This window comes from Osmerus mordax, chromosome 12 (assembly GCF_038355195.1).
Source record: "Osmerus mordax isolate fOsmMor3 chromosome 12, fOsmMor3.pri, whole genome shotgun sequence".
Taxonomy (NCBI): Eukaryota; Metazoa; Chordata; class Actinopteri; order Osmeriformes; family Osmeridae; genus Osmerus; species Osmerus mordax.
In genome coordinates this window covers 11,973,989-12,001,168 of record NC_090061.1, presented here as the reverse complement: position 1 = coordinate 12,001,168, position 27,180 = coordinate 11,973,989, and the positions used below count along the sequence as shown (strand labels likewise).

At 48.8% G+C, this 27,180-nt stretch overlaps 2 protein-coding genes across 5 annotated transcripts; both read right to left on the bottom strand.

The window, feature by feature from the left end:
- Nucleotides 1-564: 564 nt before the first annotated feature.
- On the bottom strand, nucleotides 565-12,272 carry tspan17 (tetraspanin 17). 3 transcript variants are annotated; one of them, XM_067247454.1, is made up of 8 exons: nucleotides 11,760-12,272; nucleotides 6,218-6,268; nucleotides 4,382-4,528; nucleotides 3,541-3,711; nucleotides 3,260-3,385; nucleotides 3,095-3,142; nucleotides 1,507-1,623; nucleotides 565-1,335 (listed from the first exon to the last, which is right to left on the bottom strand). In XM_067247454.1, the coding sequence occupies exons 1-8, from the start codon at nucleotides 11,844-11,846 to the stop codon at nucleotides 1,270-1,272; spliced, it is 813 nt and encodes a 270-aa protein (XP_067103555.1). In that variant the 5' UTR covers nucleotides 11,847-12,272; the 3' UTR covers nucleotides 565-1,269. The 3 variants fall into 3 exon arrangements, with proteins under 3 accessions (XP_067103555.1, XP_067103556.1, XP_067103557.1); XM_067247455.1 differs by lacking the exon at nucleotides 3,095-3,142; XM_067247456.1 differs by lacking the exons at nucleotides 6,218-6,268; nucleotides 11,760-12,272 and adding an exon at nucleotides 5,267-5,402.
- Nucleotides 12,273-17,379: 5,107 nt separating this feature from the next.
- LOC136954102 (synaptopodin) lies at nucleotides 17,380-26,530 on the bottom strand. 2 transcript variants are annotated; one of them, XM_067247641.1, is made up of 2 exons: nucleotides 25,739-26,530; nucleotides 17,380-20,457 (listed from the first exon to the last, which is right to left on the bottom strand). In XM_067247641.1, the coding sequence occupies exons 1-2, from the start codon at nucleotides 25,938-25,940 to the stop codon at nucleotides 18,308-18,310; spliced, it is 2,352 nt and encodes a 783-aa protein (XP_067103742.1). In that variant the 5' UTR covers nucleotides 25,941-26,530; the 3' UTR covers nucleotides 17,380-18,307. The 2 variants fall into 2 exon arrangements, 1 of the variants encoding a protein (XP_067103742.1); XR_010878072.1 differs by lacking the exon at nucleotides 25,739-26,530 and adding an exon at nucleotides 23,178-23,330 and having other exon boundaries at nucleotides 20,400-20,457.
- Between the last annotated feature and the right edge of the window lie 650 nt (nucleotides 26,531-27,180).

Below are 27,180 nucleotides of genomic sequence, written 5' to 3'. Positions count from 1 at the left end.
CTGTGTTATTAATTACAAAAAATAAGAGCAGTTATCTACGAGATACCTTTAGTAGAAAGGTTAGGTACAGACACGAGTAAGTAAAACACCAAGGCAAACATAAAAGTTTAAAAAAAGAGTAGATTACGGATAACTGGCTTGTCCCCGAGCTTTCAAATGGTGCTGGAGGACACAGGGCACCATGAGAGTTGGATCAGTAGGTCAAGTATTCAGGCCCCCATATCTGCCCCACCCTGTGCTGTAGAGATGTTCTGAGAACAACCAGAGGTGGACCTCCCCAATGTGCTCTCCCACATAGTTCCCTAGCCACGACCAGAACCTGGCACAGTAGAGAGCACAGCTAGTGCTGCTGAGTCCCGATGGGAACCAGCAGGAACCTAGCATGGAGAACAGAGTGGAACTGGAGACGCGGTCCTCCTTCTGTGTGTGTGTGTGTGTGGTTCTGATGTGGTACAGAGGCCTGGGGAGAGACATGAAAATGACCGCTTGACCTTCTCAGGCCAGGAGAGGACACAGACTGGACCCCTCCCCTCCCACCCCGCGCCCGCCCACCCAGGTGATACCATGATGTCATCATAGTGCGACACCTCTCTGACGTGAGACAACAATGGGGCCCTCGGCTAAAAACATTTCCAAGTCAACAAAAAACAAAAAAAAAAGGAAATCAACACACATCTGAAATTCTTAAATAGGACTGTTCCCTCCTGGTCTGGTAGAAGAGATGTACAATAGCGGGCTCCTGTTTTCTGGCAAGGGGGTTTAGCAGAAGTGGCTTCATGCCTACCAGATTGTTTCTTAGTGGTGTATACATCATACAAGGTCAATACGACATCAAACGACTCAGTGAGCAAGCTAGGCAGCCAGAACCCATCTCTCTACATCCTGGAGTGGGGTAGACCTTAAGAACCAGACCTTAAAGGCATTTCAGAACGGCGTGTTAAGTACCTTAGAGAAGAATGAAGCTGCTATGCTACTCATGAACTCAGATGAGAGGCCTGATCCATTTTCTTCTGGTCTGGTAGCTGTCCAACAACACACCTCACTGAAGACGGGAATCAAAGAAAGATCTAGAAATGGAGTCTGATTCTCCAGTTGGCTTAATAAGACATCCACAGGGCTCCTGTGGTTCTGTGTGTGTTTGTGTAAACCCTTGCCTGGCAAGACAGTAAACAAGTGCTCTTAGGAGTCTATGAACTATTAGAGGGAGGGAGGGATGGATGGGGGGGGGGGCTTGGCAGCATGGGGTTCCATCTCCTCAGCCTGACCACATCACCAGTTGGCCTTGACGGCTTTGACGTCGCTCACCAGGTTCTGGGCCAGGCAGATCCCGAAGATCTGCACGCAGGGAGACAGGAAGTGATGTTAATCACACCTCACTCACTGTGAACCTCTACAGGAAGTGGTATCGGTGACAATGGGTGGATGTGAGTTTTTCCACCAGCAGGTGGCAGCGATTACACCCACATCCATCCACGATCATTGCCCTGGAAGGAGGATGATATTTACCTGTAAAAGTGCAACGCCCACAAACATTCCAGCCACCACAATGAGGTTATCCTGAAGCCACTTTTCAAACTGGCCCACGCAGCCCTTTGTGTAGATATACTTCTGCTGATCCAGCTCCTGTTCAGGATATAATAACAAATAGAAAAAGCGTGAGAAAGAGATTTGAGAGCATCAGGGAGAAAATCAACCCAGTCGAGAGTGCCCTTTGGACTACAGTCGAGTCAGAGCAAACACCTTCCCTAAACCTGCGACTGTGTGATCACTACAGCAGGAAACCCACACCCCACCTGTCATGGTGTATACACAATGCTTGCTGGTTTCACCGCTAGTGACGAGGGCATCATATCGGAGAGACAGTCCGAACTCAAAGCCTACACTTCACAGCGTTGTAGAACAAATCGAATCATCTTTACGGGGGGGTGACTTGAGGAGGAAGGCTCTCTCTCCGTCCTCGATGCCCCCAGAGAGCGCCGCAGGAGAACATGCCCCGTGCCCCGGCAGCAAGGTGGCCTTTAGAAGAGCCAGTGTCACTGACACTAAGATCGGTGGAGGAGAAAGGGACCTCCTAACAATGCTGTCTTTGTTGGCCCCCAGGACACTCCACCAAGGAAGCCTTTGTTTCCCAGGAAAAAAAAATAATAATAATGAGAACTCGCTCTCTGCCAATCAAAGGGCAGCCGAGTTCCCCAGGCAGCCAATCGAAAGGCTAGGAAGTCTGCGTGTTGTTCCGACTTCCCCTGGAGCTGTTTTAACCTTTGTCGTGCTATTCTCTGCCTCTGTTTGTCTCCTTTCCTGCCCCCTACCCCACCAGACCCAACCCTCCACAAACACATCTGCCTCAGGAACTCACTGCTACTCCCAGATAGAGTTCCCATGGAGGCTGTGGAGACTGGTTCAATGACAGAAGGGAGTGTTTACATGGCATTCTACTGGCTGAATGGAGGCTGACTGCAGGGCTGGGAGCTGTCAGCACCACACCCACATACACAGAAGATTGAGAGAGAGACAGAGAGAGAGACAGACAGAGAGAGACAGAGAGAGAGAGAGAGAGAGAGAGAGACATAGAGAGAGAGACAGGGAGGGAGGGAGGGAGGGAGGGAGGGAGGGAGGGAGGGAGGGAGGGAGGGAGGGAGGGAGGGAGGGAGGGAGGGAGGGAGGGAGGGAGGGAGGGAGGGAGGGAGGGAGGGAGGGAGGGAGGGAGGGAGGGAGGAAAATACACAGAATAGACAGAAAGGAGGAAGGAAAGCAAGAACGAGAGGGACAGAACTGGCATAACCAACTGGAGTCCCCAATTAAAGAGAGTAGTAAGGCTGTTCTCAGGGCTATAACGGGAGACCAATTATCCCTGCCAGAGAAACAAACTGTTATTGAGGCATGGAGTGGAGCGGAGGAGCAGGGTTGAGGAATAGGAGCCAGGGAAAGCTAGTTAACCCTTCACCCTCTCCACCTCCCTGAGCCATGTAGGAGAAGACAGGGACAGCAAAGAGGAAGTGGTCGGGTAACAGAGAGGAAGTGGTCCGATAACAGACAGGAAGTGGTCCGGTACAGAGCGTCATGGCGGGTAACAGGGGAAGGAACAGATACCCACCCCTTGAAGCCTGACGTCATAGCCACACTGTGTGTTCAGGACGTCCTCCTGGAACAGAACAGGGAGAGCAATCACGACCAGGCCTCCGCGGTTAACGTGGACGCATGTCTGTCAGGTTATGACTGAAGGTGTGTATGTGTGTGTGTGTGTGTGTGGGTCACTCACAGCCGGATCCTTCAGGCAGCAGGAGAAGGGCACTCCACAGCGTTCCCTGCTGGGGTTGAGCTCAGTACAGTTGAAGTAGATGTTCAGGTTCCAGTCGTTGGGCCCGTGAGCTCCACAGCAGGACCACTGCAGACACAGGAGGGACAGGTGAGAGATTGGCTTGGTTGGACCAGGAGCCAATCAGCAGTGCTCCAGGAACGGAGCCAGATCCTACCACGACTTAGGCAGAGATAAGAGAGGGATGTTTAATAGAGGTTCTGTATATGGAGGTGGGTTCGTACGTATTCCTGGGCGAAGTCGATGAGGTTCTGCAGGTCGATGTCGTCCCGGTAGGCCTTGACGTTGTTGTTGATGAAGAGGTTGAGCTGGTCCTTGATCCAGTCCTTGAAGACGAAGGCCAGGATGCCGGCCGTCAGCTCCAGGAAGAAGATCAGGCCCAGGAACACGGAGAACTGGAGGACGGGGGGAACGGTCAGCACACACACACTCACACACACTCACACCCACTCTCCCAGACAGCAACCTGAATCCTCAAACACACTCCCACCTCCACCTGACTCTAATAGCACGGCTGTGGTGTCTGTGAGGCGAGGAGCCCGCAGCTTGTCTCTGACAGATGGGGGTGCAGGCTTGGGAGGGCCGTCTCGGGGGGCTTCCTGTGTGACTGAATGAGAACATGGCTGCAGCCCCGAGGCCCCGCACGCACCGTTATGCCATCACTTACTGTAAACGCTGGGGGAGACAGTTGCACTGCTGAACAGTATGGGTGGGGGGGGGGGGGGGGGGGGGGGGGGGGTTATAACAACATCCCCAAGCCCACAAAGCACACTATCAGCTCCCTGTGTTCACCCTGCCCCCCCCTCCCCTCCTAACAGCTGGGCTACAGGGACGCTAATAGGCTTGGGGACTGGAAGGTGGGGTGGAGGGGGGGTAATGGCCAAGAAGACAGGCCTGCCAGAAGCTATTAAGCCCCTCTTTAAAAGAGTCTTCCTCACACGGCTATCAATAAACCTACGGAGGCGGTGACAGCTGCGGAGCCGAGGTGGGAGCGACAGAAGGCGTGAGCGGGGCGAGGCGGCGGAGCGAGGCGAGGCGGGGGAGCGAGGCGGAGAGGTGACTCACAAACTTGAGCAGGAAGGTGTTCTCCCGGAGCGCTCCGATGCACCCAGCGAAGCCCAGGACGAACATGACCGCACCCACCACCATGAAGAGCCACACGGGGTCGAAACCCCCCAGGTCTGTGATGGACGACAGGTTGGACAGCACCCCCTAGAGGATGGGAGAGAGAGAGAGAGAGAGAGAGAGAGAGAGAGAGAGAGAGTTAGCATATTGTTACATGGGCCTGGATCCAACATAAACAAGCCATCCTTCCTTTGGCATTTCCTCTAAATAGCCACTGTTTCTCACTCACGTGAACAGACGTTGGCCGTGTTCCCAACACGCCAACCCCCCATCCTTCACACACACCCTTCCTAGAAGTGATCTTCCTGCCACTGTGTCTGGCACTCAACTCTCCTGGGCTTGGGCCCTATTCCAACACTTCCTAAAGACAACCTTCTTTTGACATTTCCTTGCGAGTGCCCAGCACCCCCGGCCGTGCCAGTCAAGGTCTCCATGCCGGGCCAGGCTGGCCTGGGCCGGGCTGTCCGGCCACAGGCTCCACCTGGGGCGCCCTCCTCCCCAGGTGGACTGGAACCCTGCTGCTGCCCACAACACTGGCTGTGTTGTGACAGAGCCTGGCCGTGCTGATTCCAGACAAATAAAAGGTTCTCTTACAACTTACTGAAAATTCTCTTGTTTAAAGCAGGCTGATGTTGGACGGTCTGGGCCGATTGGAATAGATACGGCAATTCATTATCTCACAATCCTTCTAGTTTCAACAAGGGTGGGTTCCACTAATTTAATCCCAAGGATCCAAGAAAATTAATATATTGTGATTGATCGTTAAAACCCTGCGAATCATTTACAGTCATACACAGATGGACTCTGTACCAGACAGGTAATTACCTTCGATTACAGATTGGCGACACCTTTTCTGCAATCACGCTCCGACTTGGTTTAATTTCCAGCTAATTAATGAGCTGATTGACCATTCAGGAATCATTAAATCAGTTGGAATGAGGCCTGAAAGGGCTCATCTTTCATGCAGGGCTGGGCTGAGGCAGAGTCTGACCTTCTGGTTTCTAGTGAGATAAAGAGATAAGGCGAGCCGCCACACCACTAGGACTTCCAGACAAATATAACTGCGATGTCATCTCCGTTTCCAGACTGGCGCTCTCAGATACGCAGACATTAACGACTATGTCTGCGTGCGTGAAAATGATGATGTATAATGACAAGCATGTGTTTCCTTATTAAGGCTGCTTATTTTCGGCCGTACTGTAAACAGGGCCTTGGTTACGCGGGGAGGCTGAAGGCCCCACAACCAAAATGAGTGTGTTCCCATGTCAGGCTTCGGAGCGTACCAAGAGCATTCCCACTCGGAGAGGGGTGGAAGTCCGTGTAAGCTTGCTACCTTAACACAACAAGATGTTTACAGCCTCGGAAGAAAAAAAACGTTGGTCATAAAGTATACCTTTACCTCAGAGCATGCCTGGACCCATCCTGCCAGCAGCCCTGTCCTACGCTTCTGCAACGGCATGCTACTGCTGCTGTCACAATGCTATCTGACTGGAGCTCACAGTGGGCTATCTCTGGGGCCATCCTGACCTTTCCTGACTGGTTTATTAGATCCAGCCCAGATTCACCGTGGCGTACAGTGGCTTCTCTCGGCTCTAGCTCAACTCACTGTGCAAAGAAGTTTGGTTTGTTACTTAGGTAACAGCCAGAATAATAAGCAATGGAATGTGAGGTATTCTACTGTAGGCTGTTCCCATTTCAGCCTGTGTGTCTGTCTGTGTGTGTGTGTGTGTGTGTGTGTGTGTGTGTGTGTGTGTGTGTGTGTGTGTGTGTGTTTACCTTTTCCGCCCATGCCCACAGTCCTATTGCAAGGAACGAAGCTCCAAGTAACTGAAAAACAATCACATCATGTTGAAAAGACTCTGGTTAGATGTCAAACTGTACAAAACCAACACTACTCATTTTATAAGTGATACACCCACACAGAGCTACAAACAGACCCCAGAAATAGACTAATGATGGCCTTGTGGTTCCAGTCAGGACTTTGAACAGATTTCTTGGCCTAATTTCAAGGTTCCCGTCCAAAAGACTGTGATTTCCGGAGTTCCTGTAGGCTAGGCCTGTCTTTGCCAGTGCCATGTGTCTCTGGGTGGACTGCAGGCTCTAGCACAACCAGCAGCAGCCAGCCCCAGACACATGCCTGGGACTCAGGCTGTTGCGTCACAGCTAACCTGCGTGGGAATCAGGCACTTCCAAGATGTATGAAATCCACCTCTCAACACACGCGAGCACACCTAAGCACAAACATGCAGACACACGTCCAGTCATCCTGATGTGTGCTCCGTTATGAGACGGTTCATTATGAAGATAATCTAATGGTCCACTTCTACCATTCACATGGATGGACCTTAACGAATTGTTCCAATTCAACAAGCCTAATTTAATAGCCAATGCAGACTTCTTTGTTTCTTACTGTGATTCATAGCAGAGGATCGTTGGAATTGTATAATCGTGTTACAATAGCCTGATATAGCCTAACACAAAGGCCTATCTTTAAATTAAGATGCATTAGGCCTTCATTGTTAGAGCTAAATTAACTCAAGCCACAGGCCTAGAAATTCAATTTGCGTTGTCCCATACAGCCCAACAGAATGATGCAACCGCCACCCAAGGGCCTACAATAAACAGCCCTATACTATACCTAACAACAACACACTGCTATCCATATAGGCTAGTCACTCTCCATGGAATGTTTAAGCCAGGGTAGTGTGCAGGGAGTCTGTACTAGGACTGGTAGTGTGCAGGGAGTCTGTACTAGGACTGGTAGTATGCAGGGAGTCTGTACTAGGACTGGTAGTGTGCAGGGAGTCTGTACTAGGACTGGTAGTATGCAGGGAGTCTGTACTAGTACTGGTAGTATGCAGGGAGTCTGTACTAGGACTGGTAGTGTGCAGGGAGTCTGTACTAGGACTGGTAGTATGCAGGGAGTCTGTACTAGGACTGGTAGTGTGCAGGGAGTCTGTACTAGGACTGGTAGTGTGAAGGGAGTCTGTACTAGGACTGGTAGTGTGCAGGGAGTCTGTACTAGGACTGAGGGGCTCCAGAGAAAGCCGGGGTAAATCAGGCAATCAGAGATCAGATAGGGCAGGTCACCCAGTGGCGTAATCCCATTTTCCGCGAGCTCAAAGTAATCCACGCTGATTAGGAAGCCTGGCAAGAGCCCTGGGAGAAGGAGAACAGAGGTCCCAGCTACTACACACTGTGTTGTCTGTCCCTCATCAGGATGCTATGCATGTGTGTGCGTGTGTGTGTATGAATATGTGTGTGTAGCGGTATGTAGCTGGGGGTATTCAATTTTAAAATGCTGTGCATGACAGTGTGTGTGTGTGTGTGTGCGCAGGTGCAGGCTGAAGGACCACAGTGAGAGTGTGCAGGTGTGTTTACAGCGATGGTAATGGCTGCTGGGCGAAGGGTGCCGCTGGGATTACTGATACTCGATGTGATGTCCTTCTGAGACAGACCATCTTATTAACCTCGACTGAACTGTGGACAATCCCTGCCCAAGGATGAGTGATACTTCACACACACACACACACACACACACACACACACACACACACACACACACACACACACACACACACAATTATAAACAACAGCCCTCTCCAAGCCCCCGTTTCCACACAGCTAATACTGGTCCTTTAACACGGCCACACTGGTGTTTCTGTGACACAGAACACCTCCCTGGCACAGAGACAATCAACATGGAACAAACCCCAGAACAACTCGTGAAATTCTGCATTTCCACACATTCCACACACCGTGACTGTGTCGGCTGATGCATTTACCAGGGGGCAGCAAGCTGCTTACGTAACCCTGCTACCTTCCCAGGGCCACAATACCTGCCTATCCGTTCATGGAGGTCTAGGTCTAGTGCGTACACCAAGCAGTAACATCCCAGACAGTCAGTACAACCCAGGCCAGGAACGAACCATCCATGGCTGATAAGACAGCTTGAATCTAAATGAGTTAGCTGGGCCACTTGGTTTGAGCTTAACAAGCTCTTGATTACAGTGTGCTGAGCTCCTAAACACCTCACCAACCCGAGTGGAGAACACGCTTAATTACTCGTTGGAGGAACGGGCCTATTCTGGGCACGGGGCTAGGTGTTATTTCATGGGAGCGAGAGTGTGCGTGTCAGTGACAAGCTCCAGTAAGAGGAACTGGAACACACTCAGTACACAGCTCTCATTAGTCTGCTGCTAATACAGTAACTGCACAATTAGTCTGGGCTGGATATTATTCTAGGGTTGGAAAGTGGTCACCCTTTTGGACCACTTTCAATCCCCCATTGTGGTCTCTGAGATACAGCCCAGCCTACACTATGCAACCTCTTCACAAACGACTGTGTGGGGTTCACCAGCATTGTTTGCAAGTAAAATAGAAGATGTGATGTCGGCATAAAGGCTTCAACTGTAACCTACATTTTGCCATATTGCCTGTGGTTTACCTAACCGATCCAGTTTTTTTTACCCCCAGCACCCCCCCACACACACACACGAGGCACAGCTCGTCGTCGGCCAACGGAAACGCAGAACGTGCCGGAACACGCTGCTCTGTCTCTGAGCTGCAGGAGAACTGGAGGGCTGAGATGAGTCAGACATGTGATTCAGTCATTCCAGGACAATGAGCGCCAAATGACAACACAGTGAACTTCCCATAAGGAGAGTCACAGCCCTCCAGGAAGAGTCGACGGGGCTTTGCTGCGATGCAAGGCAAAGTTCTGGGATGCTGCTAGCCCACAGATCATTGTGTGTGGCTGAGATTCCCTCTCTCTGCGGGATGATACTGTTCTGCTAGACAACACGGAGGAGGAGGTGGTGGAGATGGAGGAGGTGGAGGAGGAGGTGGTGGAGATGGAGGAGGAGGTGGTGGAGATGGAGGTGGTGGAGATGGAGGAGGTGGTGGAGATGGAGGAGGTGGAGATGGAGGAGGTGGAGATGGAGGAGGAGGTGGTGGAGATGGAGGTGGTGGAGATGGAGGAGGTGGTGGAGATGGAGGAGGTGGTGGTGGAGATGGAGGAAGTGGAGATGGAGGAGGAGGTGGTGGAGATGGAGGAGGAGGTGGAGATGGAGGAGGTGGTGGTGGAGATGGAGGAAGTGGAGATGGAGGAGGAGGTGGTGGAGATGGAGGTGGTGGAGATGGAGGAGGTGGTGGAGATGGAGATGGAGGTGGTGGAGATGGAGGTGGTGGAGATGGAGGAGGTGGTGGAGATGGAGGAGGTGGAGATGGAGGAGGTGGAGATGGAGGAGGAGGTGGTGGAGATGGAGGTGGTGGAGATGGAGGAGGTGGTGGAGATGGAGGAGGTGGTGGTGGAGATGGAGGAAGTGGAGATGGAGGAGGAGGTGGTGGAGATGGAGGAGGAGGTGGAGATGGAGGAGGTGGTGGTGGAGATGGAGGAAGTGGAGATGGAGGAGGAGGTGGTGGAGATGGAGGTGGTGGAGATGGAGGAGGTGGTGGAGATGGAGGAGGTGGAGATGGAGGAGCAGGTGGTGGAGATGGAGGAGGTGGAGATGGAGGAGGTGGAGATGGAGGAGGAGGTGGAGATGGAGGAGGTGGTGGTGGAGATGGAGGAAGTGGAGATGGAGGAGGAGGTGGTGGAGATGGAGGTGGTGGAGATGGAGGAGGTGGTGGAGATGGAGGAGGTGGAGATGGAGGAGCAGGTAGTGGAGATGGAGGAGGTGGAGATGGAGGAGGTGGTCCAGGAAGAAAGTAGAAGCAGTAAGTGTTAAAGGTGGGAAAGGAGGAGGAGGAGAATGAGGTGGTGGTTAAGGAGGCGGAGATGGAGGAGTGGGGCATGAGGCTCCCAGCTGCTTGATGAGCTTGGTGGGATCTAATGTATCAGAGGAAAACACACACCCAGAGCCCCCACCTCCACCCCACACACACACACACACACCCATCCTTTGTTCTCACACATTCAGTGTGTTTGTGTGTGACAAACAATACTGTCACGCTGCGTCTGAGCACAATAGCAGCCCAGGCACTGAAAGGACTGTTTGAGGAAAGGAGAGCCTGATGACGCTGGAGTCTGTGTGGCCTTTTCCCTCCCAGACACTGTGTGGGAAGACCCACCCAGACACGCCATTCCATCACCCACACATGATATATTGATGCAGAGCAGAAGAAACATGGTCGTGGAGGGCGGGGGGGGGGGGAGGCTGTGTGAACAGAGATGCTTTTCAGAGATGGAGAACCGGGACGTGGGGGTGTGGTGGGAACAGCAAGCCCCCTCGGTGGAGGGGGCTTGCTAACCCCAGCGCTGAGGAGGGTGGCTAGCTGGAGGCTGGAGGGTACAGGAGACAGACCGTGAACAATGTGGGAACACAAGCCAGTCCTCTGGAAGACACCTGTGGGTATGGGGTGGCGTGTGATGCAGTTCCCCTTGAGAAATGGAGAAAGGTTTGCGATGCACTGGAGGAATGCGAGTTGTGATTGTGTTTCTCACAATCACAACTCTCTCTTTGAGATCTGTGACTTCTCTGGGGAGAGTTATAGGCTCGTTGTGAAAAAGAGGGATGAGTGGGAGGTGGATGAGGAGGAGCAGGAGGGCAGGGGCCTCTTAGGAGCACAGGAGATGATTAGTCAGGCCTGCAGTGAGCCTCCATAACACGGCTTGTGTTGATGCCCACAATCCAGGGGCTCCAGTGGCCCATAGCTCACTGTCATTAGGGTGGCTGTTGGAGGTTGAACTACGATGAGATAAGCCCCAAGGAGTCATTACAACAGGTTAATAGTCAAGGCTGAGACTAAAAGGATGTGTAGGGGCCGTTAGCTACCGACAACAACACACATAGGCTCCCCTGGTTTAAAAAGATTTACAAGGACTATTATTTACAAGGACTGAGAGGGAACACAACTATCTCTGCCTCTTACTCTCTCTGTCACTGTCGACTTTATCTCTTCATGCTCTCTGTCTCTCTCTGTCTCTCTCTGACACAGACTCCTCCAACACACACACACACACAAGGGATGTATTGCCAATTGACCTTCCAAAGCCCAACATTACTATCATGTTAGAATGGTGAGATATGTCTCGGCAAATCCACATTAGATTGCAGTATGCAAATGCACAGGCCAAAACCATCGCAGCTATATTTCCTGATAAATTATTTAACCGTGATTTATCCTTGTTTCATCATCTCACTGCGGCATACTAGGTGTCAGTGACGGTACCTTTCTGGTACCATGGTCACACCGACTTGGTCAACCCACTACACTGTCATTCATCCCAGTCACAATGTAACAACAGTGTTATAAAAGGGATAACTACAAAAAGTCCATTATTATTAGACAACTTATCAACGGAAAGTCAACTTACCCAAAATAGGATGTTAAATGCAAACAAAAAGTATTTCACACAGCAGCTTACTTCTGCTCCTTTGAAATGATGATGTTTTCTACTCATTCTTCCAAGCGTCGAGGCTAGTAAACTAGCTAGGCTAATTAATACACTTTCAACTTATTTTGATGCACTTGTGTAGCATTTAAGCTAAAAAGCTAACGGTGTTACCGGTTTCCATTACACTCAGTCGGAAACATTAGCTAGCCAGCTAGCCAGCTAACTTGCAAGCTAGCCAGCCAGCCAGTTTATTAAAATCAGAGACACTTGGCCATTGAGGTACCCAGCTAGCTAGCTAGTTAGCTAGACAGCTTACTGTAGGTATTGCTGGCTGAAAACAAATCCTTAGGCGCTTTGAAAGGTAGCGACAAAAACATGTATTCGGCGTTGAATCAATACTCTTGCGGCAAAAATATTAACGCTAAATGAGATCAAAACACTTTTTCTTCTGTAGAGTTGCCGTGAATTCCTTTCGATTGCTTCATTTATTCTTTCAGCATCTACCTTGTTGTGAATGTTCTGACAACAACCCTCGCTGTCAAATAAGGAAACGCATCCCCAGCCACTGTGTGCTGGAAGGTTGGAACAGTGAACTCTGAAGCAGTGTCGATGTTACTGTCTGGACCAAATGGAACATTCAATATATTTGTAAGAGAAATTAAACAAAAAACGCTCAATCTTGAGGTGCAAAGGGGTTAGAAATCACGCATTAAAACTTGTGTATCAAAAGTATTAATTATATAGCTAAGATTGAACACGGACAAGGTTTAATGTCTCGTTTGCCCCGTCGAATAGTCCCTCTGGTGTGTGAATACAGGTAAATGCAGCATGCACGAGTTTTAACAAAACTTATAACACCTCGTTGGGGAAGGGATGAGATTATTAAACTAGCCTATTCAGCAATATGTACGGAAACTGTATTCATATTCACTCAACGATCTGACATGTCGTGTAGCCTGTTATTGCGTTGGACATACTATAGTATGTCCAGTGCCAACGCAATAACAGTAAGTGTAATGTTATTATGTCTGATAATGCGACGTAATTAGACTTTAATACTTGTTAAGTCAATTATGAGTTTAATGGACAATTAAAACATTCACGATAGAGGCTCACAAAATCAGATTAAATTGGAACCGATCTACAGTATAGTCCTACAGGTGGCAGGCGATGCCCATGTAATACTCCAATAGTGCAGGACTCAGCAGCAGTGGGGAACCGGCACGTTATGCTTCTATGAAGCATTTTGAAGCTACGGTAGCTTAGGCTACAGTTTCAGCAAAAACAACTTTTATGAAATGGTCTTCTCTTATCACAACTGGTTGGCCTATAGGTTCCCTCCTTGCTCCAGGGCGCAGCATGCTGTAATATGTGTTTGTATGTTCATTCTGATCATTAAAGCTGCATAGGCACTGAAACTCATACCACCATGTCTTGAGCATTATAAGATACTAAGAATAAGGTTTTTATTTAATGATCGGTTGGGAGTCAGGAGAAAACACACCTCAGACACAAAATAATTGTAATTAGAGTGTCATCACTTTTATTTTGTTTGTGTTCATTAATTTAAACAACACAGGGTCAAGGATGGGAAGACTTATTTACAGTAAGGAGACGTTAATGGTTGACAACCCATTTTTTAGGTGCCCCCTGTAAAAAAAAAAACATTCTAAACAAAATCAAAGAACCCTGATGTTTATTTTTCCATAGATTTAGCTATGCTAGGGGTGATGGGAGTGCAGGAGTCAGGGTTAGTTGGAAACCCTCTGTGATGTAAGGTGCCAAGTCACCATGCAACAGGACAGGTGTCCCTGTCACTCCAAAGACGCATACGTTTAAACACTCAGAAATCTGCTGATGCGCCTGTGTACGTGTCGGAGGAGCTTGACAGCGATCACTCCTGTGTGTGCGCTAGTCCCCCTGTCCCCTAGGAGGGAGGGGGGCGGGGGCAGAGCAACATATGTGACCCCTTAGCCTGCTGGAAGTTGAAGAACGTCGGTCACATTTCCTGCTATAATTGCTTTGAAAACATTGATAGGCCATTATGGGACAATGTGTTCAGTGTGTGGTCGGTGTCACCCTTTACAGAGGGTGTGAGGCGGGCAGAATTACTTTTACTGTGAATGACACCTGTTTGAGATATTGGAAGTCAGACCAAACGGTGCCATCAGAGCTGAATGAGTAGAAGTGCAAAATCAAGTGAAAATTGTAAAAACAAAACATCTAGAGAGACTAGATGAGTGTGTGTGCATTAAAGTATTGTAAGTGAAATACCACCCATCCTTACTCACTGGATCCATTTATCCCAACTCAATTCAGTCAGTTATTGTACAGCAACATCATCTTATCCTCCACCTTATGATTCTTTGTCAAACGCTTTCAATAGAGTCATCCTCAGGCATGAGACACTCACAATTGTCTCTACAACTAGTAACAATAGATTTCCTAGCAATGTCTTTGTTGTCCACAAATGAGTTCGTTTCCTGTTGGTGCACGACAGTTACAGTACAGGTACAGTTTCCTCTGCCCTATTCAGCCAAACACTGCTGACAGTATAAGCACGAGGATCAACACACCATATCCTGTGAGAATATCTCAAACCAGTTGGTTTCCTTATATCTCATTGTAAACATAACATGGGTTTTATTGAATAGGTGTTTTGGTCCCAAACTCAAATACCTACATACGTCTTATCTTTCAACACTTCTCTCTACCAGTCTATCTGTAGAACGATACATTCATAAAAAAAAAAAAAATGGAGTACATAAAGCAACATACACGCAGTACACAGAGGTGATAAATGAATTATTGCACTGTGCTGATTATGCATGTGAAGCTTTTTTCTCCTACTGGGTGAAAAACATGATATACAGCAATGTGTGTTTTGGCCTTGTGATACTGTTCTAACAATATACCATAATGAATGTACCCATACTATTGCATGAGCAAGGTTATGGAATGTTAGAAGGAAGTTAATCTCATCGAGTCTACCTCCAACCTTAATGTGCTTGTTATAGTCTGTTCTAAGAATGTACTATTACATCAACTTTCAATTTTTTTTTTTTTTATGAAAGCATTGTCAATATGTGTTATATTTACACATTCTTGACTCCCTGCGATCTCTACTTTATGTGTTCGTGTGTAACTTCCCTCAAGTTTGACTTGTCTCTACAAATTACAAATACAAACTACAAATAAAATGTCAGTTCAAGGCAGCACTACATGCCTTCCTACTCAATGTTTCTGCTGAGCTATATCTACAAAGCCAAAAAATGTTCTACTTTGAAGCATTACAATCTAATTGTGATGGGAGGAAATGATGTAACACTGTTCCAATGTGCAGAACCCAGATCATAGTCTTTGGTATACTTCAGCTATTACATTTTGGTTAAATTAACTACAGTAATTACATTACAATTGAATGCTTTTCCTAGTCAAATTCATGCTGTTTTTATATTTCATTACTTCCTGTATGCATATTTATTTATTTAATTTACATGGTCCATATTAAAAGTTACAGATGATGAGCGACTTTGGGTTTATAAAGATCCCTTAATTTTCCCTTAATGTAAAACATGTCTCTCTTTCGCTTTATTAAACTAGGGGTCAGAGTTGAGAAAATATAAGGAAAGTATCCCTTTAAAGTCCTCATTGTCGATGCCTCTGCTGGTCTTGTAAATGGAGACCTGAACATTCCTCTAAGTCCACATTTGGTAAAACCACCACCAAACATCAGTCCCTTCAAGTTCCTGTCAGTTCCTATTCCTAACGATTGAACCCTGAACGATTTGGCCCATTAAGTTTTTTTGAGTCGCGTATATGATCTCCACATCCTGTACATCTCCCACTCCCTCGCCTTCCCCTCTGCAAATTTCCTCAGAAAGGTGAAGATGCTCACTGAGAGAGGCTCCCCCTACAGGTCGGTAGAGACACTGCCCCTCTTCACCCTCAGGCTGCCTCCCCAGCCGCGAGGGCAGGTGTTGTAGCTACGCAGGCCAGGCGACCTCAGCCCAGAGTCCTCCGACTCCACAGAGGCGTCCGAGTCGGTCAGCGAGCGGGTGTTGTAGAGCCTGACTGGGGAGCGTATCAGCTGGGTGGGAGTGGGAGGAGGGCTGGTGAAGGGGGGCGACTGGGCCCCCAGAGCCCGGGACTGGAAGGGGCTGAAGGGAGACTTGCTGTGTTCGTAGGCCTGATGGTGAGGGCCCCCTAGTGGCGAGATGGGGAGGTTGTGGTTGCTCAGCGCGCCAGGCGATGGGCTGTTCTTGCGCTTGGCGGCGTTGATGATGTTCTTGGCCAGGATGCGGTGGTTGGCCTTGGAGTCGAGGCTGCTGACATTGGGAGAGAGGCAGCGGTTCTCCCTGACCAGGGAGACAGGGGAGGTGGCCTTAGATGGATGCTGGGGTCTGGAGATGGGGGTGGAGGAGGGCTGGCTGGTCTGGTACACCATGGGGGATTGGCAGCGGGTTTCCCAGGGTGGGCAGACAGGGGAGCTGGATATAGGTGTGTGGGGGGCTCTGGAGGGGGTGGAGGAGGGGAGTTGGCTGGTCTGGAGGCTGGGGGACCAGGTCCCACTGTTGGGTCCTTCTGGGCTGCTGAAACGTCTGGTGAACTGGGGGGTTCTGGTGGGAGTGGGGGTCTGGGTTGGGGTTGTAGGGGACTCCTTTATTGCCTGCATAAAAAGGAAAGAGAATGTAGTTTTAGACTCCGGCCATGCTTGCCTCAAGGTGCTATTAATGTGAAGAAGTACTGTTTATATACACAGCAACAAAACTCAAGACAACAGTGTCAGATCAGGGAATTATTTGAACAGTGTATTGTGAGATGACTAACATAATATACGTTTGAGAAGAAGTTTGTCCACACAGTCCATGAAAGCCTTTTCAAAAGTTTGGCCGAATGACCCCTGCTCCATTTAGTACAACTTCGTTGCCAAGACGACAAAGAGGTCACAACACCTACTGTCTCAGGGTACTCCTCCCTCAAGACAGGATATCAGAGACGATACAGGTCTCCTGTTTGTCTCTCAGGTTTCTGTCAGCTGGCCTGGCCGAGGTGACTAACCTTTAAGAGGGGTGTGCCGTTACTCTCCTGGTGCTGTTGCCAAGCTTTGCACCTTCAGCAACTGTTTGCTCCCTGAGACACAGGGGCCTCTCGGATCCAGACAACGACAGTTTAGGACACAAAAGGTGTGTTTGGAGCCTAGACGTATGCCTCAGGGTAGAGCGAGCAGCATTCACAGCAGAACTGCAAGGGTCAGGCTAGGGTCAGCCCATCTCTCGAAAGGTGTGAAACCCTGGAGCCAATCCCCATATTCAAAGGAACGGGTCAGAGGTCTGTGATGTGATTGCTCAAGCTCTCAGTGGGGGTTTCCCTATCAACAACAGCACCCTTTTAGTGCTGGAAATGATATTTCTCTGAATATATCAAGAGAACACAAAGTCCCTTGTGTTGTCCAGTAACTAGTTTGAGTTATTAGAGAAAGGAGCGCCGTGTGGTTCTTAAACTGTGAATACAGAGTGGGAAAGTACAAGTGGGAAAGTACAAGTGGGAAAGGAGGAAACAAAGCTGAGGCACATCAAGTACAGACAGTTCACAGGAAGAGGTTAGAAGAAAGCTTTAATCAGGAAAGAAACAAGGAAACAGAAGACTTCCATTAAGGAGACAGGAAGACAGCAGAAGTACACAAGAGATCCGGGAAGAAGAAAAAATGTCTTTCATGTGAGAAAGTATTATTCTGGCCTTCTCCTTCCAATCAGATCAAGATTTACGTCTTGATGCCTTCCTTCATGTTCCTAGCTGTATATTATTTCATGACTAAACAGTCCACCTGGAATTACTGCTCTGTCGAGTCATAAAACAGTGCACATTACGTCAAATAGCATGCGGCCTGACAATTAAAAACATCAATAGATTTGAAACACACACACACACCATATAATTTGGTAGAGAGCATCGAAAAGCTAAAACAGGCTGATTCCCTTAAAGAAATGAAGACATTAAGGGAGTTTCCTCACCACTACTTTCATGTCTGTGAGTCCATATTAAACTGCAAATCATAGATCATAAAACAGACGCCAGACCATCTGCTAAAGTGCTTTGTAAGGCAGTGTCACTTGGATGCCTGGAGACTTGAGGCAGAAAAACACTGGAAAATGTGTGAAGCCATTTCTCATCTCAAAGTTATTCAGACCTGACTGTTGAAGTGCACTTAGTGACTATGGATACAGTGACTTACCCGTCTGAAAGCACATATTTAGTCTTAAAGTGATTCATTACTACTTTGGGATATCGCTGTTTGGGATCAGCTGCATGACAGCCTTCTCATACATTAACATGATTATCCTAAAATATACAAAAAAATCCTTCAACAACTACAAATCTACTTGTTAAATCTACAAAAACACAAAAAAGACACATCCATCTATTAGTGTGCAAAAATAATCAATGCAAAGCTTATCCTGTGTGCAATATCTACAGTATTGTACCACTCCTTCACTTTGCTGTGCCTTGGTCATGTAAACAGAGAATCAGAAGTAGATAGAAGGCCTCCACACCTGTGGTTCAATCCCTGCCTTCTTTGCAGAGAAGGTGGGCCTTGGTGCCTGGGCCCCTGACCGAGGGGAGGCCACTCGCTCGGGAGAGAAGGCCGACACAGGGGAGGTGATCCTGGGCTGCCTGGAGCGGGGAGCCCCCCCATAGTGGTGAGACTGGTCCACAGGTCCCATCCCTCCGACGGGGCTGAGAGGGTGCTGGGGGTACAGGCAGTGGGCAGGCCTTAAGCTGAAGTGGGAAGAGGGGCTGGTGGGCAGGGAGGTCTGCCGGGAGTAAGACATGACCACAGGCTTGGGAGGCGGAGCTCCCCTGGGCAGAGAGCTCCTTGGATCTTTGATGGGGTTGAAGATGAAAAGGGAGGAGTTGAGCTGGTAGGGCTGGTGCCTGGATAGGTCCATCTCTATCTTGGTACAGCCGTTCTCCAGAGGGGGGCTCTCAGGCTTGGGGGGCGGGGCCTTAATGCTGGGCTTCCTCTGGACAGGCTGCTGGGCCTTGAGGGTCCGTGAAAGCTGATCGCTGATGTTGGAGTTGGTAGCGATGGCTTTGACCCGCCCCGGCATGTTAGACGGATACACCCAAGATGGTGGCAGAGACATGGTGGGGGAGGGAGATCTACGCTGGCCTGCGTTCTGTTTCTCCAACACATATTTCTCCATCCTGGACTGGCGCTTGGCGAACAGCTCCGCCCCCTTCCCTGTGGCGTTGGTGAGGGTCTGCTCAGGCTTGTGCTCCGTCCGGGCTCGGGTCCTGGAGCTCTTCAGGGTGGTGGACCACTCTGGCATTGCGGCTTCCTCCAGCTTCACTTCCTCCTTTGCCAGAAAGTTGGAGGCCTCCGCCCCCAGGGCCAGTAGCTCCTCCTCGGAGGCGGGCTCAACCACACACCTGGGTCCGTGTTTCTTCCTCTCATCAGCCCCCTGAACGAGGGACAGCAGCTCCGGGTTGGGAGCCATCACCGGCTTCTCCTTGAACGTAAACATGGACTTCCTGGTTCCCCGTCTGGCCGCGCCTTCCTCCAGGATGCCCGATTTGATTTGCACATGCGGCTTCCAATCCGCAGCGGGCTTTGGGACAAAGGTGGAGGGGCGAGGGGCTGTGGGAGGGGCGTACTGGGTCACCGGAGGGGTGGGCGGGACATACTGAGACACCTGGGGAGCCGAGGGGGGGGCATACTGGCACACTGGGGGGGGCAACGGGGACATGGCGGGAGACATGCAGAGGGGGCTGGAGAAGGCCTGCGGAGACTGACAGGTGTAGGCTGGGAGAGGGGGGGTGGGGTAGGATGGGGGAGGAGGGGGAGGGGAGAAGGCCACGGGCCGAGGGAGAGGGGGGGTGGAGTAAGAGGGAGCAGGGGGGATGTCCATGACTGGGCTCCGGGTGTCTGGGGACTGGACCGTGGTTGGAGAGAAGAAAGGTCTGGCTGTTCTGTTGATGATGGTAGACGGTTGTTTGGATAGGGACACGGACACTTTCTCAGGGGCACTATGGCAACCATTATGGAGATCTCCAGGGGATTCGGGCTCTGGGATTGCTCCGTTCACCTCTGGTTCACCCAGCTCTGGCTCACACTGGACTGCACCACTGTGGTCGCTAGCAGAGGGAAGATCATTCTTGACTTCACTCTCCTGCTCCACAGGTACCTCCTGCCTCAGCTCCTCCTCCTCCTTCATCTTCACCTCCCCGTCCTCCTCCTTCTCGTTCACAGGCAGGAAGTGCCTCTCCTGTATGACACTGTCCGCCACATCCTCCACCTCGTGGACAGGTTCACTTGGCTCCTCCATGATGTCACTTCCTCTGAATGCTAGCCTAGTGGGAGACCAGGGTGGTTTGGAGGCAATGTTCTTCAAGTTTCGTTCACGGTCCTTCCCCTCACTGGCTCTCTCTGCCCATGTCAGATTGTTCCTAGGAGGCCCAATGTGCTTATCATCCTCCGCGGCGCCTCGCCCTGTCCCACCCTCGATGCCACTCTCTAGCGTGAAGGCGTTGACTCGCTTCTTGCGTCGATTGAAGAGCTGAACTCCTCTGGAGTTGGAGTTGGAGGGAACGGTGAGCTGGGCCGCGATGATCTGACTCCTCACACGAGCCTCCTTCAGATCCTTATCTGACAGACTGGCACTTCTGGTCAGGTCTGGAGAGGAAAGACAGAGAAAAGAAGGACCCAAGGAAAGAAAGAAGAGAGAGAGAGAGAGAGAGAGAGTGTGAGAGAGAGAGAGAGAGAGAGAGAGAGAGAGAGAGAGAGAGAGAGAGAGAGAGAGAGAGAGAGAGAGAGAGAGAGAGAGAGAGACCGAAATGAGAGGAGTAAACAGAGAACAGCATTAGAACTTGAATTCAATTTAAACTTTAAGATTCCAGGTAAATGGATAAAAACTACTTCATAATCAGACAGGGACTGCTTTAGCTTCTCTGAAACATAGCGAGCTCTTTCGGCAGCTTTCCTAAAAATAATTCCTCAAACAATGCTTGTAAATTTTCGAGAAGCATGAACCAACAAGAACAAAGTCTTTACAAGTCTGGGGAGGAATATGCAATTTAAAAAACCACATAATAGTTTCTTCTGCATATGGCTTGTATTGCTCTTTGCTGTACATTTGAATATGACTCATGTTGCATATAGCAAGAACAGTCTGCACTTTGCACTTTTATAAACTGATTTGGGGCATCGGAAATGGATACACCGGACCGAGGACAGTTGTCAAATAAACATTTTCTCAAGAAAGATGTGAGAAGCTGTTTGAGTAAAGCTGAGAAAATAAAGCATGAGTCAGAGCCCTTTAAAACAACAACAACTACCCCTATCAGTAGTGAACCAACACTGACTTGGCGCTTATGCTGAAAATGTGAAAGAACAACACACTTTTGTTGAAAGTGTCTGTAGTTTATTGTCTGGGCTTAAGAGCTCCATTCCGCGCTCCTCGACTATTTCCTCTGCCATCTGCGGTAGTCCCTCCCTGAGCATTCCTCAACTGCCGAGAAAATACCCTGCGTGAGTTTCCAACATGCCTTTGGTAATTTCTTCAAGGCTATCGCTCAAACACTCGTGCATAATAAACCATTTCAGCACTTCACGATTTTAAGTGGAAACGCCTCTGGACTGGTGCTTAAACACTTGAACTGTGTGCTCCTATCAAGTGCCACTACAGTCTGCCCATCTGCATCATTCGGGGAAACATATCCCTCCAAAATGTATTGTGTAACAGACAGTATCATTTATCAACGTTAAAGATAAGACCGTTTGCGCATCAGTGAAATTCCGTGATTTCAAAAGCACATGATTTGGGAGGAGTGGCACCAAAACAACATATCACTGTAATTGGTTGGAATGTGGATGGTTGCGTTTCCTCGTGATGGAATTCAATCACCGGCCCAGAAGGGCATGCACAGCAGCGATAATTTCATCTTTCTCTTGAGCGAGGATCCAGGTACACAGTTTGAAACAATTATGTGCCAATCAATTGCCTACTCTCAATGATGCCCGCTGTAACGTTTATCCATCGTTTTCCTGGCGCAGCCTCAGAGCAGACTTGCATTAAAAGGCAGAACGATAGCTTTATCCAAGAAGGCATGAAGTGCATCTGTCTTTGATTTAGGACACAGAAATCTACAGCCTACTTAATTGAATTAAGCCACAGAAGGCAGTTGAAAGTCTGTGGTTGAAAAAAAAGCTCTTACACTACAACACCTTATTCAAACTACTTCTTGTTTTATAAAATCTTAAGGTGACTTTGTTAAAAAGCAGGATTAGAAACCTCTCCGTGCAATTAACACCTGGAATGCATTCCCGCCTGCATGACTGATCTTTGTAGAGACGTCAAAAACCGGTGAAAACTAAATGTGAATATATGCCCTTGCATCATAAATATGCATCACATTGTTTGACATGGAGCAACATTAAGATGTTTACGTATTGACATTCGGCTACGTTTCTATTAAAGTCGCAATTACCTATCTTAAGGCATATAGGCTTTCAAGATTTTTGAAAAGCGAAATTCTGCAAAATTCTGACGAAAACACGGGTCAGAATGCAACATGCGCCAATAGGCCTACCTGTTGATAGCCTAGCTGTCACTGTGGGTGGTAACTGACTCCAGATTCCCAATAAAGTCGTTTTTATAAGATGTCCTGCGTTTGTAGTGCAAATAGCCTGGGGTTTATGTTGTCCTGTTATAACACTTAACGGATGTTGCCAGTGAACTAGTTATGTTCGGTAATCCCCGCCACTGGTGAACAGCAGACTACCTATCAGATGACACTGGCGTGCGGATCCTATGATTGATTAGTCTGATATGAAGTTCAGATGACGTTGGGAACCGAGAGCTGCTCTTAAAAGCAATTAAATTAGGCAGTATAAAAATGACAAAACATAGTTTTTATACATTTTGATGTATCAATAAATACGTTATACATGTAAGAATAAATGCTTTGATAAGGTCCAGGTCATCCAGTGCGTAAATTGGATCTCGCGGAGTGCCAAGTAAATTGACATCAGCTATCAGTGCCCACCTTTCTGGCAACGAACTGAATTGAATTAACTTTCAATTATGTGTCTGATACTGACGCTAAAAGTGTATTACAGATGGTATGCATGCAGATGAAATAACGCGCATTTGGGTATATAACAGCAGTCGCTTAATATTCCCTCTCCCTAAACCACTACAGTTAGCTAGTAAACCATACATTTTACCCTTGTTGAATACAAGTGCACACAAGGCATTGCAAACTTTATCGTTAGGCATTTTAATTGTTGAAAACGTCAAATAAGTATACAGATAAAATGTTCAGTCTACGGAAAAGTAGTTTGGTCGTCGGGAAATGGGGCTATATTAAAGCATCCTCGCTTTCTTGTCTTACCTTTAAAATTCAGAACTCCGCGCTTTTGTGCAGTTCCACAAGCTTTTCCAATTTAACTGTGTCTGAGACCTCCACACCCCCTTTCTGAATCTAGAGCTAGGATCGGATTTCGTTTTCGTTGCAAATGCTGGTCCACAGTGCGCCCGAGCTCGACTCTGGTCCAGCGCACACTGCGCGCGGAGAGGGTGAGTGTCTTGCTCTCAATACCGCACTCTACTGAACAACTCCACACGCGCATGATCCTCGCAATTCCAAACTAGAACTAACGTTCATTCCAAGAAGCAAAGCATCAACAAGAACAGGCCATGATGCCCCATAGCAAAATCATTAAAAAGAACTATGGACGCTTATCAGAGGTTGTACAGACTTTTCGACCTTGATCTTGTTATGGTGTGGTGGTACAGCGCCAGTACACACATACTGATAGCCTTTATCTGCATCTGACTAAACTGGATGCACATGTACACAGAGCAAAAGTGAGAGCCTTAGTAGGATAAACATTAGCAGCTATGGTTTCAGGTTATTTCCATGACAGTGAAACAGCCATGACTGAACTATCAACCGATGCCAGTAGAGGAGGAAGTTTGATCTACACCAGCCCAATCTCAGATTTACCAACACAAGTCAAACAAGCCCTACACTCTCATAGGTATTTGGGTTGACATGTGGGAGAGCCTATCAGTTCCATGTCACCCCTGACCCAGGCTTTGGGTCTGAGGAACTCCAGGTACCAGAGGAGACCACGGGTCATGCGTGCATATGAATTAGACCACTGGGAGAGAACTAGCCCTCAGTGGGCAGTATGTCTGTCAGGCTGATGTGTGTGTCTGTGTGTGTGTGTGCCCTCTCTGAACCCCAAGAGCTCTACATGCAGGGGAGGGACAGGAATTTCCTTTTCTTCAGCAGAGACATAACTCGGTCCTTGGCAGTGATGCAAAAGCCCTGTACTGCTGCCCCCTCTCTCTCTCTCTCTCTCTCTCTCTCTCTCTCTCTCTCTCTCTCTCTCTCTCTCTCTCTCTCTCTCTCTGTCTCTCTCTCTCTCTGCTCTGTCTTTCCATCTTAGTCTGTACACTTTCACCTCATTCATCAGTGCTGTTCTTCTTCTCTTCCTCTCCATTTCTGTGCCTGTATTTCTTCCTGTCTTTCTCTCTCTCTGATCTCCATACCTCCACTCCCCGGGGCGGAATGAAGACAGACAGGAGAACTCCCCCAAACCTCAGCAAGCAGAGCAGAAGGATTAGAGTCAGGCATACAGGGAGGGGGGGGGGAGGAGGGGGGGGAGGCTGCAGTTGTGTATCAAAGGTCAGATTACTCTGTCTGTCGGATGTTATCTTTCGCTGGGGGACGGCGGAGGGGGGAGGAGGGGAGGAGGGCAGGAGGAGGGGGTGGAGGGGAGGAGAGGAGGAGGGGGTGGAGGGGGGGGCAGAGGGTAAGGCAGCGGGCCCTGATGATGTGTGGAGCAGTGTGGAGAGGCAGGGATTAACAGAGGTCCTGGGGTGTTACTGGCCCGAGAGTGACTTCACCTCCCCCTGAATCCCACGGGGGGAACACAGCCCCAGCCGAGAGGTTCAACCCCAGCTTTGCTCATGCTGCTGCCTCAGTACAATGGAACAACACTGCAGAGGCTCTATCTGATTTGCCAGGGCCACTGCTCCATGGCAGTAGCTTGCAACAACATTATTGTTGTTGTTTCTTAAGCATTCAATTATACGCCAAGTATTGAACAATCCAAAGATGTTTCCTGATCTTATCAAGAGAAAGGGCTTTTTGCTCCACCTATAGATGCCCTGTGACAGAGGCTGTGTACGGGATCACCATGGTGTGTCTGAACTGAGTTTCCTCAAAACACAATGCTATGTTGGGTTCTATTAATGGTCTGCTCTGACAATATTGTCCTAACCTTCATGTACTGTAATCACCCTGTCAGGCTATGGCTGTCTGAGGGGGGTGTTCCCACCATTAGGTTTTTACGAGCTAACAATCCTACTCGGCTAACATGTTTGTGCCCTTTCTTCTACACACGCTCAGATCTTTGTTGTGAGACTAACGATCTTTAGAATCAATTATGGATTCTGTACTTTTACCACAACTTAGTCCATTAGGGTCAGTGGGTATGTACTGATTTAAGATTTAGCCCATTACAGTAAGTGTGGTGTGCTGATTGCATTTCCATTACTAGTTAGGGAAGGCTGTTTTAACGGCAAGGAAACAGATGTCTCATTGAGAGTGAGACTTCTCTGAAGTTAGAAATCCTGGCTGTGTTCTCACTGTAACTGTCGTCCTCCTGCTCTCCTCCTCAGTAATGACCTTTCTCCTCCATGACTTAGTCTACTGCACATCTGAGCTGCGTTACAGAAGTGCCTCTGTCATCTTTTCAAAACTGCTTTCTGAACAAATGGGATTCATATTGAGTTACTTATTCCAGTCAACAAGTCTCATGAGTGTAATGTCATCACATTGAACAACAGATTCCGCAAACGCACATGCACGCAACTGCTGTTTGCTGTACATGCCCTGGGCTAAATGTAAACAGACACAATGAACACAGACATCAGACTCACTTGCTTTTCGAGGCATCTGATCGGTGCTCGAGGCCAAAGCTGACTGCCCTTTGACCTCTGTGTAGTCCCTCCTGTCCCAGGAGGCATTGCTTTCTGTGACAAGGTCGACCGCTTCTTGCCCCACCTGGAGAGGTTTCCTCTGCCCCCCAGGGCTCCAGCTTACCCCCCTCCTGACAGACATGTGCCCCCTCTCAGTCTCCATGTCTGTCCCAATATCCTGCCTCTGCTCTCAGGGAGAGCTTGTGTCCTGCTGAGGTGGTCCGGTCCTGGTCCGGAGCAGTCCCCTCCTCCCTGGTCAGATGAAGCCCTCTCTAGCTGTGTACGTTCCAAGGGAGGGTCACTGTTTAAGAGTGCGCAGGGAGGATCGAGTCCTTTCTGGCACACAGAGCAAGGACGACGGAGAGGAAAAGCAAACACACGACCAGGAAGCCGTGAGGGAGCAGCTCAGATGACCCGGGTGACGGCCGCCAGTCACGTAGCTCCGTTCTGCAGTAATCCCTGGAAGTGTTCTCCTGCAGGTCCTCAACAGAGGAGGGCTCTCTCCTCGCACACGGAGCTCTTCACAATCTAACGGGACCTCCCAGGAGACGCTGCGCTGGAGCACCCTGGACCAGTTCCCATGGACGGCGGCCAAATATATTTCACAATTGGGATGTGCTTTTCTGTGAATCTAGCAGAAAAGCGAACTCAAAACCATCTAGCTTTCTATCTGTATCTATCACTTTCTTTCTCTCTCTCTCTCTCTCTCTCTCTCTCTCTCTCTCTCTCTCTCTCTCTCTCTCTCTCTCTCTCTCTCTCTCTCTCTCTCTCTCTCTCTCTCTCTCTCTCTTTCTCTGTTTCTCTGTCTCTCTCTGTCTCTCTCTCTCTCTCTCTCTCTCTTTCTCTGTCTCTCTCTCTCGCTCTTGCTCTCCCTCTCTCTCTCTCTCTCTCTTTCCTACCCAGACGTTTCTCTTCCTCTTTTCTTTTCTTATGCGAGACACCAAAACATGTCTGTTGACGACAGTGCAATCGCTCTCCCACAGATTATTTTTCTTTTCCAGAAAATGATCCCCTCTTTATCTTGGACGACCATAACTCAGCAACGCCGATGAGGAGGGGGTCCATGTAAAGCAGCTTCCTGCCGTTAGGGCCACGTTAGGAATAACATTTCACTCTAAAAGGTTACTCCAAAGAGCTGTTTGGATTCTGAGCCTCCAAGACCTCAGCAGGATTTGCTTTATTGTTTTTCATCTGTACGTTTATATCTTATCCAGATGGTTTCCTGTGTGATTCCATGTACATTAAGCCCCCCCAGAAAACTGTTTCTATAAACACGATAATTGATCTCTTCCCCTGAGTTTTAACCTTAGATCACAGAGTAGTTTAACAAGACATGTTTGCTTGATGGATGTTAGCTTTAAGCAAATGATGAGATGTTATCTTTAACATCTATTCAGTGGACC

Excerpts from the sequence above, each read along its gene's own strand:
- LOC136954102 (XM_067247641.1), bottom strand. The coding sequence starts at position 25,940 with ATGGAGACTGAGAGGGGGCACATGTCTGTCAGGAGGGGGGTAAGCTGG. Across the intron at positions 20,458-25,738 it reads TCAGATGCCTCGAAAAGCAA|ACCTGACCAGAAGTGCCAGT; the intron begins GTGAGTCTGATG and ends TTTCCTCTCCAG.
- tspan17 (XM_067247454.1), bottom strand. The coding sequence starts at position 11,846 with ATGAGTAGAAAACATCATCATTTCAAAGGAGCAGAAGTAAGCTGCTGT. Across the intron at positions 4,529-6,217 it reads TGTGGGCATGGGCGGAAAAG|GGGGTGCTGTCCAACCTGTC; the intron begins GTAAACACACAC and ends CCCATCCTCTAG. Across the intron at positions 3,712-4,381 it reads ACACCTTCCTGCTCAAGTTT|TTCTCCGTGTTCCTGGGCCT; the intron begins GTGAGTCACCTC and ends CCCGTCCTCCAG.